Below are 20065 nucleotides of genomic sequence, written 5' to 3'. Positions count from 1 at the left end.
CTTGAACGGGCCTGACGCCCTTGCTCCGTGCACACATAGACATGATTCAGATGTAGGTGAGGCAGGACATAGCCATAGGTGTCCAGGTTATGTGGAGCCTTGTTTATGCATGGTGGTTTCAAGTGAGTTCGGTTTTGGATGACATCTGAAAACCTTAGAAAGGGAATTATGGGTTTGGCATGTGCGATTATACAATGTCTGGCAGGAGTGAAAAATTCACAAAATATGGGGAAAAGGAGTGAAAAATTCCTCCTCATAAGGTGTTGCTTTACACCCAAAGTCGGCAATTCTAGGACACTGAGCAAACGTTTCCGACCTGAATCGCTAAGCAGGACTTTTTATAAACTTCGTTTTATGCCCCTTAATTTGGTAACACGCTCTTGGTAGATAAATTACAATTCCTCTATCATAACTGAAGCACGGCCTGTTGCAGCCATATGTGAATGCTGCTAGGTGCATGTGTGCAAAACTGAAAACTATGGTGAGATATATTTCAAGCAGTTGATGTTTTAACACACAGACACATCATTCACGCACATAATAAGGTATATACAGGCTCGGTGGATCCTGACTACCAAGTGACTCTCGGTGGGGTACATAGGACTCTGTGTGGCCTACATTCTTGGTAACTTGTTCTTCTTTGCCTCATTCACGAAATCACTTGACTTCTACGTCCCACTGCTCTTGTATTTTACCACCGGGAAGTACATTTCCTTGATCAGCTACTTGTGTGCCTGTTGTGAACCAGTCATCAAAACCAGACTCATTAAATTGCAAAGAGCTAACACCAACTTCTGTTTGGAAGAATTATTTATTTGCGACAGACACGGAAACAGAACCAAAGCCCGGCCGCCCACTCCAGCTTGTAGCCGCCGGCCTTTATCCCCTCACATCGTCCAGGCCGCGCGGGTCGACGGCATTATTCACGTGATCTTCTCATCGCAGCAGCGGTCACTGCGCAGTCGTCTGTGGGCGGCGGCGAGCGTCTGTGCGCCGGCCGCCGGGACCGGCAGCCACTCCCCGGCCGCTGGAGGGGATTAGTGACGTCACCAGCGCTAGATGCACTCGAGCGGGCCGCCGCGGTCGGCGCAGGACTTTCCTGGCGGGCAGGTGAAGAACGTGCAGGGGTGCGGAGCAGGCAGGTTCTCACAGGCGGCCACCAGTTGGCTGCTCAGTGGGCCGCAGCCCGGGCCCACGCAGGTTTCCTTGACCATGCACCGCTGGCCCGTACTACAGGGTGAACACGTGGGCACGCACCGCCGGCTGCAGCCGTACTTGCAGCAACGCCGTGTGCCGCTGCACTGCGCGTCGCTGGTGCACTGGTCCGGGGTGTTCGCTAAGCATGATATTTTGGCCTCCAGGTCGTTAAAGGGACAAACTCTGCTGGGTGTTGTGGGCCAGTAGGCGCCTGGAACAGAACAAATTGTTATGTTATGTGCCGTTATGTGGTCTACGTACCGACCATACCTCTATCCCCATCCCCACCTAGACGTTCATTTAGGGCCTCTCACTAGCCACAAATCACGAACAAAAAGACACAAATTCCAACGTTTGTTGAAAGGAGTGCTCCACATTTATATTGAGTCTTGAACTTAAATAGCCACCTTGAAGACCTTTCGGTGCGGTTCACAATCCTGCCCTTCTTAAAAGCCTAAGCCTCCTAGTTTCTGAGCTAGGTAAGATGTATCGGGGAGGGCATTTCAAAGACGCCTTGGCATTCATGATGTCAAAATAACGCCATTCGAATCCTGCAATTTCATAACCCATGCGGCGATCAAAGCCAAGAAAAATATAATTACTGATGCTTTCATATCTGGCGTTCGTAAACGCGACTTCCAGGTATAACGGCCGGCAATTAGCTATCAGTCAATGTTGTGCGAGGTACGATGACGTAATCAAACTACGATGCATTGAGGAACACATTTACCGAACAGAGAGCAGTGCTGTCTTAAGCCGTCTCTTCCACTTAATGAGTATACCAAGGAGCATAAATGATATTTTTTCATAATATCTGATGCTTGCTTTAATATCTTCGGATGCGAAACATTCCGTTTAAGGACACATGACTTCCGTACCCACTGACATTGCTCGGCTCTTCTTAAGGCATTTATTTATGGTACAGTTGTTGCGGCACGAGGTCAGCACCTAGTCGTGTAGGTCACCAATAGGTGGCGCCAACGAGTGCTGCTGTTGTGTGTGTGGCATTGTGCGTCCCCATAGCTTCGCTACTCTGCTAATATTAGGTAATGATGTTAGTGAAATGCCTACCACAAAACGGTTGACAGTATGACCATTGTTTGGCCGCTATTGGTATATTGACTACCGGAACTAGTAGATGTTTGCTACTGTGAAGTGTGGTAGTCAAACCGAGCCATATCGTTAAAAGACATCCGTCCCTCTTATCCTCTATCTTGTCTCATCCTGCATCCTCGCGACACCCCGCTCGTCCGGGGCAGACCGCATGCGTCAGCCACGAGTGGGGCGAGAGCCCCGTGAGAGGGGGACCCTGGCCGGGTACTCGCGCACGCGCGGGTTAAAGCTCCACGGCTGGCCCCCCAGGGGCATGCACGTCCGTCCCATCGTTAACCGTTTTCCTTCATCTCATAGCCCTGAAATGATCATGTCTGGTCGAAAAGGCTCTAATCCAAAAAACAAAAACAAAAACAAACCTATCGTTAAAATACTATTTGTAGGGCCTGGCAGCGCAGTGTTTATTGCTCTTCGTGATCCGTGCCTCTCCGGACACGTTTCCCTGTCTGTCAGCCCGGGCCAGCATCGCCTCGATACCGGCACCGAAGTTTCAAACCGGACCAGCACGACCAACGCAGCAGTGCTAGTCCCGGCCACTCGGCCGCAACCAGCCTGTTGACAGCCGGAGTCCTGAGGTGCGGGTGATTGCGCTTGTGTCGCATTGCACGGGGGCTCGGGTTGTTAACTGAAGAGAACAAAGGACAACTACTGCCACATTTTCTCTTTCGTCGCCGAATACAGTGACATACGCGACACAGTTACGGGGACGGTTCAGTCACAAATAACCTGCCACTCTCATATGGTGTTCTGACCACTGCATTCAGACAATGGGACACGTTTTTGTGGATGACTGAGGCGGCAAAACACGGGCATGAACACCGCATGCATACCACAGTAACACCCAGCATTTTCGCGGCGCACTTAAAGCTGCGTCGGCGCGGCACATACCATCTCACATCACTATCCAGCGTGGCTCTCCTCTCCCCCACCGAACATGGCACGTGTGTGTTGTGCCACACCGCGGCCGCGTCACGTCACACAAAGCGTTTATTTTACATCACACGCGAATATTGTCTTGTGTCGCCACATAACAGCTGTCTTGCGCCGCCCGTGGGAGCTGTCTTACGTCACCCGTGACAGCTGTCTTATGTAACCGGTGACGGTCACATAAGGTAGCTATGTGGCCAGCGTGACCGGTGTGTCTTATGTGCCCTACACCACCCATACCGGCTGTCTTTCATCGCACGCTTGGCTGTCTAACTTCACGCAAACAGCTATCTCACGTCACACGAATGGCTGTCCTACATGACATGCACGCCGTCTTCCGTCACACATATCGTGTGTCCTACATCACATCTTCTAGCCATTCTAAATCACACGTACCGCGATAGACATCAAGGGCGCATGGACGTTTCAGAAAGCCTGTCGCGGTAATTTTGTTTGTTGGAGCGCCTGCCTGTCGTTGCCTTCCATTCCGTTCGAGTTGCTTTACACGCTCGCCATTTGCCCCTGGCGGGGTGGCCAGCGGTCGGCGACACCGGCCGCGCTAAAGGTCAGGTGACGTCAGTCGTCGGGGGGCAGGGTCGGCGACGTTGAGCACTGTGTGAAAGGAAGCTCTTGACGCAAAAGGACGCCGTTGACCCAGAAATTGACAATCAGATGGTGGGGCATGGGTTCGCGCAACAAGCACTGCTTGGCGTGGGTGCTGCCCAAGAAATATATCCGGCCACAAAAGGTTCGGACTCAATGAGGAAAAGTATGCGTGTAGGTGTGCGGGGAGGGAGAAGGGGAGGGGGACAATGTCAATTTTGGAGCTCGTTTTCCAGGCGTCGCCGTAGGAGTAATATTGAACATTCTCAGAGAAACGGAAGCCGGCGCCCTAAGAGCGAATTCTCTCTGGCTTTGTTCTTAATCCTATCTCCATAGGAACCAAACCCTCTGCAGACCCTTTGTGACGGGTATGAGCTACCTCTCACTCCGCAGAAGTCCTGTTCGTGATCGCCGTGTCAGGCGTCCACACCTTCATCTGTTCCAAGAGCCTCCACCCTTGAGAACAGTGGGCTGAGCCGGACGGTACTGCCCTCGTGTGCCCTGGGGCTGGGGAGGGTTCTAAGCCCCAGCGTAATGTAGTTGACCGACTCATGTGCTCTCCGCGGTGGCCAGGGGCCCGGACGCTGGACGTAGCATGGGGACGGACATCTCGGTCATGTACCAGCAGGAGTGGCTGCAGAGGCGATGTGTTAGTAAGCTGCTAGGAGTACCGCCCTAGGCCAGGAGCTGTGTTGATGCCATTGGTCTTTGGAAGCCAGCACTATGACACATAAAGTCATGTCAGCTGCCGTGTCAAGGTCATGTCAAAGTCGCGTCAGGATCACCAGCTACGCCAAATATTGCGGTACTGTCTTTTAGCACATTCTTGTGTTTCCAACGTTACCGCATTAGGTCAACATTCAGCCCTTGTCCCGCCTAGACCTTGATTTAATTGAAACTGCATTTATATTGTTTTAATATGTGTGTCTCACTTGGTCCCTTACCTATTACTTTGTTTTCTTCCTGGCCGCTTTTTTCAAAGAAGTTTGCTTCTATTGTGTTTTATTCAAAGGGATGGAATGCGCCGTGATGACCACCCGGCATGAAGCAATGGCTCCACAGAACACCAGACAGACAATCTAGTACGCTCCCACTATCAGTGGAAAAGCTCCGCTTGTTAAACGATGTGCAATGTCCCATGAGTAAAACGCAGTGAACCATGAAAATGGCAGGCAAAAGCGTCTGACACATCTCAAGAAAAACCTTTGAACTATTCACTGCATTCGGTCACCGCCAAACATGTTCTTATCGTCTAATCTATCGTCTAAACTCGTCTAATGTCGAGCTCTCTTTTGGCACACACTTGGAAATGTTCATTTATTTTCCCGTCGGCGGCGGGGACAAATGAGCCCGATTCACAACATGTCACGTGATCATTTAACCAAGAACAAGGTCACTGGAACCCTCCGGGGACACCAGCGCACAGTCAAATGGATCTGAAAGACGGACGACACCTGAAGTGAACGGCTACAGGTAACCTGTATTAATTGTGGCAAAGCAGTAGTGAAACCAAGATTTCTGTCAACTAAGGTGGTCCGTTGGTTTTGTTCTCACAGCTGGGACTACAAGACTTCAGTACCATGTGTCACTCCGAAAACTAAGTTAATTTGAAGTTTGATAAAGAAATCCTTGATCATGTTCGCGGACAGCACCTGGGGTGCTGTCTGCGAAAATGACCAAGAATTTCTCAGGAATTGGTGGCCAAAGGGTCTCTGACCACCAATCTTACCAGCAGGAGCTCCGGCAGCCTACTGAGATAAACGCCATGCCCTCGAACGGTCAATCGAGCACCAGCTGCCACCGCGGAATTCCAAGCGTACTGGTGCGCCGCCCGGTATGCGGCTCAGCGACACCAGTCATCACCACTCACCAGCCAGGTTGACGGAGGCGATCACCAGCAGAGCCACCATCGCGACAGCCGGAGACGAAGCCATGGTCGGTCCTGACAACCCTGGATCGCACGCCGCTTTTAAGGCGCCTGGTCGCTTGTTCGCGGAGAATGGGCGATGGCAGCGCCACAGGCGGCCACACCCATCAGCCCTGATTCAAGTCCGACCTCCTAGGTGACCGGCCACCGAAGCGTTCTTCAACGGTGGGGGTGCTGGGGCGTGACGCCACCTAGTTGAAGGTTTTCCATAGACTTGGCATGTTAGATGTCAGAAGGTCAAATAAAAAACGTACTGGTTCGTCATGTGGTCATGTCGCGAAGTCGATCGGATACATTGGCACACTCTTCAGGTTTGCCGTTGCACCCGTATCCGCTCATTGACATGCATCGGTGTGATGCGTCAAGGTCAAATTAAGTTGTATTCCATTGAAGTAGGGAAATCTTGCGAAGTCAAATCGCTTGCCTAGTCAACTCCCCGGCCACTATTTGCTCTCCATGCTTCCATTCTTAAGATTGCAGTGCTGAAGACATAACTACACCTATTTTACACAGTCATCCCCCGCAAACCATTGCCTCTTAAGCTTAACGCCGTCTTAACAATCAAGCTTACAATTAAAGATAAATGGACGCTGTCATGCACGAGTCTGGCACGTGCCAAGGTCCAGAATGTATGGAAAAACCTAGCAAAATGTGCCTTGCTCACTGTAAAGCAGCCAGCTTGGGCTGCCACCGCGTGCTGGGCCGGTCAGTGCTGCAGGGCAGCCCGGCCGGTGACGCGGAAATCCCGTGACGTCATCACGGCCCGGCGCCGGGGGCCATCACCAGCGTCCGGCCGCTGCGTCCCGCTCTGGCCCGCTGCTGCCAGGCGCCTGGTGAACGCCAAAGGGGCCACTCATTCGTGATTGGTCACTGTGTTTTTAGTACGTGAGAGTGAATGTGGCTTCGCATGTTTAACAAAAGTAATTGACGTTGCAAGCTGTGCTCGTGGTCATGAGATCTCAGCCTCGTTGACTATGAGCTAGCGCAGCTTGAAGCGTCGAGTTTTGGCAATAGCCCAAATTGCTTGCTTGACAACGTCGCCTACCCAGCAATACAGGGAATGATCCACATTTAAGGTTATTGCAACAAGCCTTGTGACTAATGGCAAACTTTGAGCTGGTAAAGACCGCTCTAGACAGCTAAATCCATTATCAAGTAAAATGCTCCTCAATACGTCATTGCTTGGTGACGTCATTGTACCGTACACAACACTGATTGAGGACCAACTGACGGCCTTTTTCGGAAAGCGCGCTCACGAACGTCATATATGAGCGACTCGACAATTCAATTTTTCGTGGCCTTCTTCGCCGCGTGGCTAATGGAATGACGGGATTTGAATAAGGTTATAATAGCGTCATGGATGTCTGAGTGATCATGAAATAGTCTCTCCGAAACGGTCTGCCCATTTTTGCGGGCATGTAGCTCAGAGACCAGAGAGGCTTAGGTCTTAGGAAGGGCAGGGTTATGAACTGCACGGATTGATCTAAAATGTGACTGCCTCAGCTCAAAACCCTATACAAATGGGGAATACTCCTTTCAGGGCCCCCATTTTTGGTCCGAAATAACGATATACCTGTCGCAGCAGTCTCGGTTTTGAAAGCAGACGTACTTCATGTTTGACAAGACGACCAGCGATCTTCACACATGATCTTCCCATTTAGGCTGACGCCATATAACAATATTACCAGTCTTCTTTTCTGGCAAAAACATTCCAGCTCGTGCAGAGCTCAATGCAGAGAAGGGATGGTTTCCGATCAGGGGATCGCAGCCAACGAAACCACGGCTGTTGGTGCGGCGACATCCGTGGATTCCGAAGCGCCCGGCAAGGCTATTAGGTTTTCCTAAGCACCAAAGCAAGCACTGCCTTGCGCAGATGTTAGGGCGAGCTTAATTATTTCGAGTGCTTGTTGAGAGTTTGTGATGTGGCAATTACTCCTCCTATATCTCCTGACGCCTCCTCAGTGCTTCCGCGTGAAGGATGCGGTGCCAAACTTGGCCATCTTTTTCACCCTGCTGTGTGCAAGCATCTCTTATAAACTAGAAAGCTTTCTCAAGCCGGTTCTTTACTCGACAATCTCCTGAGCTCTTGTGCGAGCCGTGTTTAGTCTAATGAAATATGTGCGGTGAGGGGAGGAGGCAAACCGGGTGTTATACTTGTCCCCCTTGTATCAGCAAAAATGTCGGATAAGGTCATTTGATATCTGACCCAACAGAACATTGCGCCCTTAGCACTCACACTGCTGGAAACAGAACGACGGGGTGAACGCGGCCCAAAACTGCCCACAACATCTCTTTTAGGTGTCACAATATTGGTGATACGGCAAAAGCTACTACAGACGGAAGTGCTACATTAGTTATGCGAGGCATTACTTCTACTGCAAAAACTTATACCGTATTTACTTATGCGCGACATTACTGCTGCTCCAAAAACTCATACACGACACTACTACGAGTGTCACACGACACAGCTTATGCTGCAAAAACTCATACACAGCGTGAATACTACAAGACAAAACTTGAACTGCAAAAACATGTGTCAGCCATTACTTCTTGCAAAGGCTTGCAAAAGTATTTACTTGTACGCTAACATTGCTTCTTGTCTACGCGACGCATACTAGTTAACGACTCTACTTCTTCGGCCAATACATATCTGCGACATTTGTGCAACACGACACGGGTCATAATTCAAAAATTGCAACCGTCAGCACCCCAACCCACTCAAATCTCATCAAAATCCTGGAGGGAACGAACGCGTGGGGGCACTGGGGCGAAATCAAACTATTGGTACCCACTCAATGATGTTGATGCATAATTGTTGCCTCAAATATTGCGATCGACAGATCAATGACGATAATGGTTATACACGACATGTTTCTGCTGATAAACCATGGTGCGCTGCTATGATGTTGCAAAACGGAATCTGGGGTTAAGCAGGGCTAATGGGCCAAACCTGCTCCGAAATACATGAAATACGGCGTTGGCCCCGCATGGGGTATGCTATCCTGTTACAGATGAGGGGTGTCCCCGAGTGAATACGAAACCACATTCCTGGCTTGGTTTCATTGAAACGGGACATTAGCTCTGCTTAAAAAGTTATACCTGTCATTGAAATTTTGGTTCCCAAACCATAGCCCTTGCTGTGGCTTGGGAATCAAGTTGGGCTGCTTATACAAGAAGGAAGTTGGTTTGCTTATGCACACCCCAAGCTCTACAAATGGGCATAATCACGTGAGGTAATGAACAGACAACTTTTCATATCAGCACCACGGACATTTAATTGGAATGCTGCCCAGTCGGGGTTCCCCCCTCCCCCCCCCCCCCCCACCTGAGCATTGTTCTCACACCCTTTCTGGGTGTCCACGCATACTGCACTCCACGGCAAGAGTGAGCAGTAGAAATAATACTGCGTATGCGTAAGAACTATGCCATTTTCTAAGTAAAAGCCATGACAATAATGCATTTTGGGGGTGTAAGTTTAGTCGTGTAGCACAAATGTCGCGTATCAATTTTTGCAGTAGAAGTAGTGCCAGGTGCAAGCAGCGGCTGGATATATTTTCGCAATGGAGATAATGACGGGTATAACGTTTTTGCAGCATGCATTTTGTCGTGTAGAACTAATGCTGTGCATAAGCCTTAGCAGAAGAAGCAAATTTGTGTATAAGTGATGACTGCATATGCTTTGCAGTAGAAGTAATGACTAGCATAAGCTTTTGCGGCATAAAGACGGCCGCGCGCTGCCCATTCCGTCGGTGATATCGATTCTATCTCGTTAGACATCTGAGACCTTTATCGACGAAAAAATCACCGCTACGAGGCGAGACACGAGCGATAGCGCCGAGCGAAGGGACAGAGTGCGACCGTCCCAAAACACTGGCAGTCGAATAAATTCTGTCGTAGCACTCCTGTGGGGGATTTTTGTTGCAGCACTGATAGCACTGATGTTTTGGAACTTCCTATGAATTTAGCTATATCTGTCGTTAACACTTGTAAGTAACTGTTGTTGGTACTGAGCAAATATGAAAAACAAGCGTATGCCTCCTTCAAAGTTATTTCATTCAGCAATTCCGTGTGGTGCTTTGCGTGTTTCTTTTGCCTTTGCGCCTCGCTGGCAAGTTATTTGGCTTGGCAGGATCTTATAGTTAATGCTTCGACGACGACAAACGGTTGCATCGCATGAACCACCCTCTAGAAATAAGTACACACCGCGTCCATAAATGCAACTGGCGTGGTGTATGAAACAGGCATAGGATATAAGAAAGGGCAAATGAGCGATCGTAAATGATCTCATCTCCAATGAATAACTGAGCAGGTCTTAATATGCCATGTGACCCAAACTATGACGGATGCATGAAGATGATACGGCTTTGCAGGCGAAGTGGTGTTTGACAGGCCTTATAGCGCCGGCTGGTGGTTTGTTGTAGCGACCTGTTATTCGTGGAGCAGCTGACGTGCGTGCCAGCCGGCCACATGAGGCGGTCAGGCACGCCCCGGCCGCCGTTTTAATGCTTGCACGGTGGGTTATGGGTACCGCCTGACCGCGCCATGTCACGACTTCCACCGGTGGAATGCCGTCAGCCAGTGCCGCTTACGACCCGAGTCTGGTAGCATGGTGCTGGCACAGTGCTAACTGGCTGAATAAAACTGTGCTCTGGCACGGGTTTTGACAGGAAATGAGACATAGCCGCTGTTACCGTTTTCATGTGTTGCAGCGCGTGTTTAGATATTTCAGCTGCGAGCTGAGCCTGGCGGGGCGCGTATTGGAAGTTGAATGCGTTCTGTAAAACATTTGCCCTTATCGTGGCCTGGCCTTGTTTAAAAAATATGACGATATTGAATGAAGTTTGTTGTGGGCATCTGTGCTCTCCTCAGAGGCCTCGACTAAGAATCAGCAATGAAGTGGCAGAGATGACAACTGATCCGCCATACACAAAGAGGAATTCACTAGCGGACAAGGCCCTCAAAAACATCGTGCTGGAAAGCGCCTAACTCCTTGGCCTCAAGCCATGATCAGAGATGGCTACTGATTTTCGTCCAGAAGCACAGTTAGAAACTGCGTCGGGCGGCTAAGCTGCGTCTAGCCAGCAGAGCGAAATTGTGAACGTGTGGAAAAACACATCCATAAATTGCGCATACCTTAACGCAAATTTACTTTTTCAGCCACGATTAGCTTACGGCTGCGGAACATAAAGTCATGCGTTATCATAAGCGTCAAACGACACGTGTGCGACGGGGCGCATCAGGCGACGCCTCTATAGCAAAACCGTACAATCCTGGGTCGCCAACTGCCCACTCATACGTTGTGTTGCATTCACAGCGGCGTAGTGCCTGGAGACATCCTGGCAGTGACGATAACGCTCCCAAGGACTGACGAAGACCACGGATGGTCAGGCGTGCAAAGGGTCCGATCGCAGTTCAGCGGACCCAGGCCTACCGGTGCTGAAATATCCGACTTCGGGAGACACCTCGGCCGATTCAGGGCATGGGCTCGGGATAACACTGAGGAGCGGGACGCGGGACACGCGACAACACTGAGGAATCCAAGGTGACCTGGGAAAACGACTGGCTCGAAGTTGTGCGAACTTATTAGCCAGCCTTAACTATCCAGTGACCTGGGAAGGTTCATTTTTCGGTGATCATCTGGCCCAGATGACAACTCGGATATCTAACGGACAAAGCCCCTCCCCAAAGTGCTCATTCAGATATAAAAGCAGTTAGAGCAGAGAATAGCATTGTAAATGTTGGCACCCGAGACGATCAGGCAAGTCGTGACAAATCTCGTGCGATTAGGGGGAAGCGGGTCTACTTGGATCACTTCCCAAGATGGTGAGAAACAGAACTTCTGTACCAGTACTAGTTTTCGGAGAGTCAGTTAGCTCACGGTGTTGGCTCAGTTAGCTCACAGTGGTGGAGTCAGTTAGCTCACGGTGGTGGAGTCTGTTAGCTCACGGTGGTGTATTAAGACTTTCCACCGACCGTGAAACATGCAAACTGACACTGCCCAAGACATGCAGCAACAAACCTTACATCACATATCCCCCTCCCCCATGCTTTGGGAGGGGTATTCTCCCCTCCAAAGGTAAAACCCCACAAGTTCATTTCTGGCTATTTCGCGTTTTTTTTATGTCATCCGGTCTGTCTTATCACGCTGGGTTCAGATATTTAAACCAATGGTTCAAATTTGCACGAGCTTTTAGCCAAAAGAATGGGCTAAAAGCTTGTGAAAATAAGAACTGATGGTTTAATCGCTATATTCAGCATGCGTAGACGAATCAGAGGATATCAAAAACGCAAAACGGCCAAGAATTAACATATGGGGTTTTACCTTTGGACGGCAGTATTGTCGAGACATTCGAGCTCTTCCAGCCGAGGGGAACTCCTCGTCGCTTAGAGGTCGCGTCTTTGGATTTTGGGAAACTCTTAAGCTAGGCACCCGATGTTAATGCCCGGGTTATTTTTCTGTGTTTATAAGCCCTCGGGCGTCTCGCATTTGCGGCAGTTCCCCCGCCTCCGCACCTATAGAGGACCATGACCCCAAAAGCCTCCGCCACTTGGCTACGCCACCGGCCGCTGCCAACACTAAAGTAAAACCTAGAGGTTTCTGCGTTTCATTAGAGAAGATATCATAAAAAATGGCTCTAGCTCACTTTTTGCAGCACAACAGCGCATTATATCAGACCGCAGCGACCTACGCTTAGCTTTAGCAGGCAGTGCAGGCGACGTCAATTTGTGGCCCGCTGTCGTTCTGTCTAGAGTTGGGTGGCGCTCTTATAAAATCAGTCTCAATTTTTTATTTGACAGTGAAATAACTCAGGCTTGGCTTCGTGCATTTCTAATGCAGTCGCTCGAATTATTAAAACAGCTGTTCCACGTTTAGTGGTTGTGCAAGACATGCAAACGCAGCAGTAAACGTCACATTCTATTGGTCGGTGAAGTTAAAGTCATACTCGTATTGGAATTTAGCGCGCGAGTTCGGATTTCCAGCTGTTTCTACCCAGCTCAAACCCATTGAATTATTCACGAATCTGCAATCCTCTTGTCTTTGAGTCACTTATTTTGACCTCTACAAGTCAATAAAAAGTCAAAGCTTCGGCACCCTAGCATTTCTTTGCTAATCTGAGAAATCTAACAAAGTCGCTATGATACTGATCTTCATGATGCTCACTTTCGTCACATCTATTTAAGCCCATTTCTAAGGCCAATGGTCAAGATCACCTAAAATGTGGCACCTGGACATTTCTTTCCTCGTGAGCAAGTTTCAACAAAAAACGTATCATATCGATGCTCGTGATGTCCTTTTTTCCTCACCTCGGTAGCAATTAACTCTTGTGGTCCAAGGTCATGATCTCACAAGACGCATTGCCCTAACATTTATTGCTTTATCAAAGCAATATAACAAAAGGCGTGTCAAAGTAATGCTAGTAATGCCGCTTCCGTCACGTAGGCAAAAATTAACTCTCAAGGTCAAAGATAAAGATCACAGAGAACGCAATACCCTGACATTTGCTCTTTGACCAAAGAAACACAACAAAATGGCTAACGTGGATATATCCATGGTGTCCACTTTCATCAGACCAAGAAAAAAGCGACGGCAAAGGGTCAAGGTCGCCCGGAAGACGGTAAACAAGCATTTGCTCATCCAAAAGCAGACATGCTTTTCTCACACGTGGAAATGCTAGGGTTCAAGATCAAATGTCAAGGTCGAAAAAGTCATCCTAGCATCCATTTGTTTACAAAAGAAATACACCAAAAGTCGTGAAAAATTAATGTTCGTGATGCTCGCTTTCGCGACACTTCGAAAAAGTAACCCCCAAGGTTACTCTCAAGATCTGAAATCGAAACCATACAGCACGACAATCAGCATGACACGACTTTTAGTGTATTTCGTTGGTGGACAAATAAATGCAAGAGTGCCTCGTTTTGATGTTCTTCACCTTTAAACGTGAAAATTAGGGCTTCATGTGTGCCGAAATCGGTTTACATAGCATCACGATATCCATTTTGTTGCATTTCATTAAAAGACCAATACATTCCAAGGTACTACGTTTTGTGTGACCTTAATCTTTGACCTTGAGAATTAGTTTGTCTAAGAGTGGCAAACACGCACATCCTGAGCACCGATATGATACCCTTTTTTGTTGCATTTCTTAATTTAACGAAACGATGCCAGCGTACCACGTTTTGATGCCAGATGGTGTCACATTTGATGCAATAGGTGCTAGCGACCTTTGAGTATGAGGGTTATTTTTTGCAGCCGGGAATAATGCGGACATCACAAGCACCACTATTGCACTTGTTTCGTTGCAGTTTTTGGCAATAGAACAAATGCTATGTACTGCGTTTTGTGTCATCTTGACCTTGAAAACTAGTTTTTACAAGTGTGATGAAAAAAGCAATCGTGAGCATGAACAATGGAAAATACCCTTTTGTTGCAATCTCTTCGTTAGCAAGTGTATGTCAGGATACTCCATTTCGTGACCTTGACCTTTCCTTGAGAATGATTCTCTGTAGATGTGATAAACGTGGACATTGCGATGATCAATGCAACACCTTTTTTTATTCCTTAGATACACGAAGAAATATCACGTTCACAAAGGTGAAGTATTTCATTAACCTGTAAAAGTAGAACTAAATGACTTAGAGAAGTGAGAATTGTGAATTCGTGAATAGCTCGACTTGCTGGAACTAGGCAGAAAGCTTTTGAAAATATGAACTCGACGCTAAATTCGAAAAGGAGTACGACACTAACCTGAAAGAGATACATCCCATTCCCAGTCCAAGGTGTGATTCGATTCCCTTGTTCAAGCGTCTCCTAAAAAACATTTGCGTAATAAAATCCTTCAGAAAGTAGCATTCGAAGTGCAAGTGCCATTTTCACTTTTGCGGTAGTGGCTTTTTATTGGAGGTGCCATATTCACTTGTGCGATAGTGGCTTTTTTATTGGAAGTGCCATTTTCGCTTATGCGGTAGTGGCTTTTTTATTAGAAGTGCCATATTCACTTGGGCGGTAGTGGCTTTTTATTGGAAGTGCCACTTTCACTTGTGCGGTAGTGGCTTTTTTATTGGAAGTGCCATTTTCGCTTATGCGGTAGTGGCTTTTCAGCTTGCGGCGTGCCAGCTTTGCGCTCCTTTCTGGCTGTCACAATATCTGCGTGCATGAACACATGAAAAGCTCGGAATGCGCTACGGAACACCCATTCACGGCACAGCTTGATTTACGGTAGTGGTAGGTAATTCGGATCGTGACTGGGCCTAGGAAAGCCGATGACAACACTAGCATCATACCTGGAGAGCACAAGATAGCTTATCACTATCAGGTTAGTCTGGATGCTTTCTTATACAAAAATACATATTTTTGGCCTGATTCTAAGACTACACCAACCGAGTGACACCCGCCGCAGAAAATCGACCCAGCCCTTGCACTGTACAGTCAGCCTTTCTGCAACGCAGTCGGCGTTACCCATTCTGATCCCCCCCCCCCCCCCCCTTCCCCAGCTAGTAGACCGACCACGGAAACGACCCGTCGGCCGACAACTTCTAGTCACGCTGATAATTTATTTGACGTTAACTAGATAGTTTTATGCCGATCCTGAAGAGCATTTAACGTGCCAGATTGAGTGTCGGGCATTTAAAATCGCATTAGCTTAAAACGTGGGCTGGTGCGGTGAATAGCAAATGCAATTAAACACCATGTGAGAGCAATAATGGTAACTTGAGTGAACGCTCTCAAGTTCGCTCAATGTGCACCAAAGGATTCGTCCTTGGTTTTAAGGATGTAAGTGTAGTGAGTTGACTCCGGTGCTTCAGTGAGCTTCAGTCTTACGTCTCCAAGCTGCTTGATTTGGCATGAATTAAACGTGCAGTGAGGGTAGCCAATAAATTCGCGTAATGTTCGTGTTGCATGATGCTGCAGTGAGTCGTTAGGTCATTACTTACCTTTGGGCAGACAATACTTGTGTTTAGCTCCGCGAGCAGTCAGAGCCCACTCCAGTCAGTTGTCGATGTTGCAGATTGGAAGCTGTTATATTGCACTTATTTTGCACTCTGAATCGAGGTTTAGTAAACCGAATCATTTGTGCATCGGGATATATTAACGACCGGGGATGCCAGCTAACGTCAGATATCAGTGACTCCAGCTGATACTTGAAATCAAGCGGAGATATCAAAGACAGCTGTCAGGCCGCTCCAAAACCGTTGCCACCCGAACTGACTGGACCTGAACCGATCTCGAGATGGAGTCACATATTTATTTCAGTTTGAGTCTGTGCTGTTTGATAGATAAAATCAGATCATCCCATAGGGCAAGGATTTGTGGCAGGAATTAATTGCGATGAAGCAAATTCAGCGCATAAGCGTTGTCTGCAAAGCTCAAAGTAAAGGTGGAAGGTCTTACCCATCAAATAACTAATCTCTGAAGCAAAACGAGCTTTTGGTCCAGCAGAACGGGCCGGTGCTAGAATTTCTGTACGATTACATGCAGTACGCACTGATTGCTATGCATGGGTGGAATGATTAACACTTATGCTGTTTGACCTTCAGCAACACCAGTTCGCGATCAGCTGTTGACGTCCAGGTAACTCCCATTGGTTTAAATGTGCATGGATTCACGGGCGAATCTTCGACCCGTCCGTAAGCATATGGGCCAGACATCAGCAAACGAGGCGAGCGAATGACTCGGACGGCCCTGTGGTGGGCGGCAGACGCCCGTTGAGGTGAGTGAGTGACCCGACGGCCCTGTGGTGGGCGGCAGACGCCCGTTGACGTGAGTGAGTGACCCGACGTCCCAGAGGTTGGCGGTAGACACCGCCGTTGAACATTGAAGCGTGAGTCCTGAGCATTTCTGCTACAATAGCGAGGCCGCTTCAACGACATCAGTGACGCTGAACATGCGTGCGCGAGGGTAGTGTATCAAATCACGATTTATAGTTGCAGGTTTGACGCAGCTGCGTCGGTTACCTGCGATGCGGCCGGGGACACCGCGGAAAATGGCGCTTCTGCAGAGCGGGCTGAGGTTACGCGGCAAAGCAGCCGCCTGGGCCTAAGAGCTCGTTGATGGGCCTAACTTTCCTCAAATGACAAGAAGTCTGTCCACTTATACCCTTTAAAAGGAAATGGTGGGACATCAGCTCTGGTTTGCGCTGCATTGACATGCGACCCGGTGACTGATTGAATCGCAACCGCGGCCGTGTGGGTGTGAGGGCTTATTTGGCCCCCTAATGTCCAAAAACGAAGAGAGGCTTACTTCATTCGTTATTTTGGACTTCGGCTTCTCAGTTTCAAGCTTCAGAGCCACCGGCTTCCGCTATGACTTCGTCCTTCGGCCATTGGTTTAGTTTTGGATTCGGTTTCGAAACTAAATGGTCGGCTTTATGCCCATATAGTGGTGTTCTACATTAGTATCACAATGTAATCAACCTTGATGAACTGCACTGTAGATAGTGGAACGGGAAGCCTCCCGATCACATTAGAAAGAGCACTTGGCAGGACGAGGTGAGAAGCCTTTGAAACCTGCTCACTGCACCAACGCATGCTCTACCACACCCCTCTGTTAGTGTACCGTGAACTTGGTAACAAAGTGATGCCGCCTACCCCCTTATCACGCCGCCTTCTTCAAATGCTTATCCATGAGCTCCGGCGGTAGGCGAGAGCTGCGGGCACTAAAAGGGGTCCCCGTCGTGGCGCGCGTCGGCTCCACCACCGGCTCAGCAGCCCCATCGCCAGAATTTACGCTGTTGAAAATGTGAAGTGTAACAGTCTTGAAATAGCAGATTAAAAAGTGGTTAAGCTTTTGGAACTACCGCGGTGGCACTAGCGGGTGATGAAGAATATTTCTTCATCGGTATCCTTTAATTGCATATGACGCTTCGTCGCATGGGCTTTGCGCACGTATCAGACACTCAGAAATTAAATTGCTATCACTACCTGTCGCCGCCCACGGCCCAAACATTTGCGATTCAAGTTGGGAAATGCATTAGAAATGATAACCTCCCTTGTCAATTCCTCTAGCAGCACGCTGCGAATGACTCGTGAGGCTGAACGGCGTTTTAAATTGGATAGTGATATGAAGTAGGTTAACACGCGCTCGGGTGAGGGACAGTTTGACCCACGCAAGGATTTTTCCGGACTAATTTTTGAGACACGCAATATAGCCGCGTCCAATTTTGCACTAATGTAAGCAACTGAATAGCGGATCTTTTGGTATCAAAAATATATAAGTACTTCGTATGGTCGCTTACTTAGAGCAGGTCAAAGTCATGCCATGGTTCCAGCGAAGACAATTTCTTGCAAAGCGCACAATCTGATGCAACAACAAAGTGTTAGACGAAGCCGTACATGTTTGGGATAGTTTATTAGGCGACACAACAATTACATTAATAAATTTCATTGACTTAGGGTTAGGTATGAAGGTCACACTAAGGTTAAGAACAGACTGTTTTTTTTTTACTTCGGCGATTTTTGTAAGATGTAGTTTCTGGTGCTTATTCTCAATTGATTAGTGACAAGAGCCGCACTATGCATCTTCCATAGACTTTTCAAAGGTCAGAACAGGTCACTTACCTAAACTGACCCAGGTCAACATTTTGTTTTTAGGAACATACGGCCTAGCGTAATCCTTGGTGCTTATTCATATGCAAAAATCAAAACAGATTGTTACGATTTTGGCCACCATGATCTTCTAATGATCAAACAAGGTCGCTGACCTTAAATGAGCACCAGTCACCTTTTGCTTAGAACAGGTATCTAGGGTCACAGCAATTGCATGAGAGGGTCTGGGGGCACTTTGGTTGCCAATCTGGAGGTTGGCCTTTTCAACCTTATTTGACCCGAATGCCATGCCTTAGGAACCTCAAATTTTGGTACAAGTGAGATCATGTACACGGAAGCCTACCATGCGAATTTGGTGTCTCCAGCTCTCTTAGGCTTCATGATTGCAGGGGAGTCCCACTCGACTGATTGATTCCCACCCGAGCGAATGGCATTGAACCGGCCACCCGGGTGCGTGTATTGGTCTGATATATTAGTATGACCAATATATTGGAGGTAGGAATGTAAGGTGGTCCCCACTGCACTTACATATCTCCGTCGGCATCGACGACAGCGCGTCGCTAGTCGTCGATGCCGACGGCCGTCCCTGATAGATGACATGGGATGGGTGCCGACGGTCGCATGCCCCGTCGTTACGAGTCGTAGATTAAACACAGGGGAAAATTCCTGCACGACGCAGGCGACCAGTTCCATCATCCTGTCGTGAGGAAAATCATTTGCAGTATTTCCATGAGCTCTTTCCATGAGCTATCTGTTCGGCTGTATCAGTGAAGAAAGTACATTCATGGCGCTCTTTGCGACGTATGTAATGTGCCATCATTATTTAGTTTCAGGCATGTGATCAATCTGGTGGCCCTGGATGCAAATGTCGACAAACAGATACAAATGTCCATTGTACATGCTCTGTCGCCTGCGACATGTATTCATGGCAACAAAGGCGCAATCAACGAGCGCACTCACGTCAGTGATATTTATACGCACGTCGAAGTAAACTCCTCACCAAGGCCCATACGGCTGTTAGAGAATATAAAAGTCGCTCAAACCTCTACGGTTTACAGCCTAGCATATCTGTTCGAGTGAAGTAACGTAATGAGAAAACGTTTTCAAACGGCTTCGGCATGAGTACAAATACTAATATAATCATGGCGTCCACAACAAGCTAGTTGGAAAACAGGGGATGAGTAACTTCAAATTTTCCAGTATTTTACAAACGCCTTCGGCACGGCTTGAACAACGACCTTAAAAGTCTCGTTGTTCCCCGTTCCAGCTCATCATCAGTGGCCGTGCCGAGGGTGGCAATGCATAGACATTAATAAAAATGGTTGATCACTTGAAGGACTTTATCAAGTTTCATAATTTGATGGCAACATTATCGCACCATTTCATGCAAACAAATCACCGCTATAAGTTGAGACAAAAGTCAATCTTCCTAACAGAGGGTGGTATAATCTCTACCGCCGGTTGAGGTAGTTGACAGTTCTCTTCACTGAGTTGCAGGTTTCGTGCAAATGAATGGCAGGCCAATTTAATTGGCTCAGTCAACCGATTTTAGAACGTGACACCCCCGCTGGTACCTAGAAAGCATGCATCTATCTTAGGCCGACAGCCAAACGAACAAATGTCCAAGTACAACAAACAAAATCAAAACAAAATGCCAGGTGCGTATTTTATAAGGTTTTGAATCAAAATGCAATGATTTATTTTGGCAATGCAAGGATTGCTTTTAATACACCCAAACGACACGTGGTAAAAATC

General features: G+C 48.1%; 1 protein-coding gene across 1 annotated transcript; it reads right to left on the bottom strand.

Moving 5' to 3' along the window:
• Positions 1-792: 792 nt before the first annotated feature.
• Positions 793-5857, bottom strand: LOC119110731 (WAP four-disulfide core domain protein 12). The gene is made up of 2 exons (XM_037234653.1): positions 5711-5857; positions 793-1408 (listed from the first exon to the last, which is right to left on the bottom strand). The coding sequence occupies exons 1-2, from the start codon at positions 5772-5774 to the stop codon at positions 1056-1058; spliced, it is 417 nt and encodes a 138-aa protein (XP_037090548.1). The 5' UTR covers positions 5775-5857; the 3' UTR covers positions 793-1055.
• Positions 5858-20065: the final 14208 nt, after the last annotated feature.

This window comes from Pollicipes pollicipes, unplaced genomic scaffold, assembly GCF_011947565.3.
Source record: "Pollicipes pollicipes isolate AB1234 unplaced genomic scaffold, Ppol_2.1 Scaffold_7231;HRSCAF=8579_pilon_pilon_pilon, whole genome shotgun sequence".
NCBI classification, from domain to species: domain Eukaryota; kingdom Metazoa; phylum Arthropoda; class Thecostraca; order Pollicipedomorpha; family Pollicipedidae; genus Pollicipes; species Pollicipes pollicipes.
The sequence above is the reverse complement of the archived record's forward strand: the minus strand, read 5'-3'. Positions and strand labels throughout refer to the sequence as shown.